Consider the following 2,018-nt stretch of genomic DNA (forward strand, 5'->3'; position numbering starts at 1 on the left):
AATTATGTAACTATTTTGCTAATATAAAAATTATATTATATATAGTAACAAATTTACCCTTTTAAATTACATTAAGAATTAATTAATAATGTCTATAAAGCATTATTACGAACTCTAAATAAACATAACAATATACACACACTATAGTGTATAATGTTTATAGGAATAAATTAATATATATTAAAAATGATATAATACTAGAATGTATTCTAAACTATATAAAAATAAGCGCTTAAATTTTATATAATAGAAATTGGACCAAATATTATCATTTCATAATTTGTTTATTCTTTTTTTGTAGTATAATGTGTGGATTGTTATATATTTATATAAATTTTAATTTATTCATTCAATATTTTTGATATTATAAATTAAAATTGATACTTTATAATACTCGATTAATTTACATTTTATTACTAATTATATTATGAAAATTTATTTTATATTACACAAATTGTAATTTACATAAGAATTATATGATTTTATTTAAAATAACTATCAAATTGATATTTGTGTAGTACTCGTATTTTATTCTAATATTTTATTAAATAATAAATTTTATAATAATATTATTCATATTTTTTTTCATTTTTTATCGTAAAACAAAATGACTTATCCATGTAAAGGACCTTTTAAAGGAGTAAATTTCATATATTATTGGCCACATATATTTTAACTGCATATTTAAATGTTTTATAGGATTTACTTAACAATTATATTTACATGAAGCGATTTTATTTTAATCATTTTATAAACATTAGTTAATTCTTTTTCTCCTTTAGCATCTTACTTATACATGTTACAAAAATATAAAATATCAATTTGGCGAAAAAATAGAAGGAACTAATTTTTCCATTGATGAAAACATTTCGAAATATGCAAAAATCTACACAGCTGATAATGGGCCGAAACTTAAAAACTTATCTAATATTTTTACAAATTTAAAAAAATATTTAAGTAACGGTCATGTTTTTGGTTCAGGTGATTATAATGGGGAAGGAACTTGTAAGTATATTAGCTACTTGTTATGTAATCAAATCCGTGAAGAACTGCATGGTGAATGTGATAATGGCACATTTAATATTTTCAAAGAATTTGTAGACAAATACAATGACTCTACTAATTCTAAAATGTGTATGAATAATATTAAACACCTAGATAATCGTGAATTTCTAAAAATGAAAGCCTTATATGATTTGTATGATAAGTATATACAGTTATCATCAATATATGCACATAATCATCCTAATTACTGCAGTGATATGATTAACTTAGTTCGCTTATATAATTATTTTTTAAATGAATATCCATCAGATAGTTCAAATTTTAATGATGTATTAAAGGACTTTAAAGAACTGATGGTCACTATTATAGAGACCGGAAAAAGATATTGTATACAGGAATATTTTTCTATACGTGAACCACGTTTATTTATATCATCTGTGGTACAAATACCATCCCATGCCAACACATCATCAGGACGAGAAAGTAATATATTACAAGAAGGAACATTAAATAGTGAAGTTAAACCCAAGTTTCCAGAAGTAACAAGTTCATCAACGTCAGTAAAAGAACAAGAAATAGAAGATTTGGAAAATTCAAAAAGATTTTTGTTATCAGATCTATTAGAAGTAGAAGCAACTTCTGTATCAGAAGATCCCCTTGAAAGAAGTCTACTAAGTAAAAAGCTAGAACACTCAGGAAAACAAGAAACTTTTATAAGACACAAATCATACGATTCACCAGGACATAATAAAACAAACGAAACATTTCCACGAGGTGAAGATTCCATGGTAGTAACAAAAGGATTAGAAAACGGATCTGGAAATTATTCTACAGGATTCATGACAAATGTGCAAAATGGTATTTCAGAATTTATAAAAGATATTGATCCAGTACCAGTTATGGGTGTATCTGGAGGGATGGGAGCTCTATACTTACTTTTGAGGGTATTAAAATATTTTTAATTTATTTTCATATGTTTTTAAGAATTTAAATAAAATTATAATTATAAAATT

At 23.7% G+C, this 2,018-nt stretch overlaps 1 protein-coding gene across 1 annotated transcript; it reads left to right on the forward strand.

The window, feature by feature from the left end:
* Nucleotides 1-607: 607 nt before the first annotated feature.
* On the forward strand, nt 608-1,967 carry PCYB_004460 (CYIR protein; the record flags this gene model as incomplete). Its single annotated transcript, XM_004227867.1, has 2 exons — nt 608-640; nt 783-1,967. The coding sequence occupies 2 exons, from the start codon at nt 608-610 to the stop codon at nt 1,965-1,967; spliced, it is 1,218 nt and encodes a 405-aa protein (XP_004227915.1).
* Between the last annotated feature and the right edge of the window lie 51 nt (nt 1,968-2,018).

Source organism: Plasmodium cynomolgi (genome assembly GCF_000321355.1).
Source record: "Plasmodium cynomolgi strain B DNA, scaffold: 0505, whole genome shotgun sequence".
Taxonomy (NCBI): domain Eukaryota; phylum Apicomplexa; class Aconoidasida; order Haemosporida; family Plasmodiidae; genus Plasmodium; species Plasmodium cynomolgi.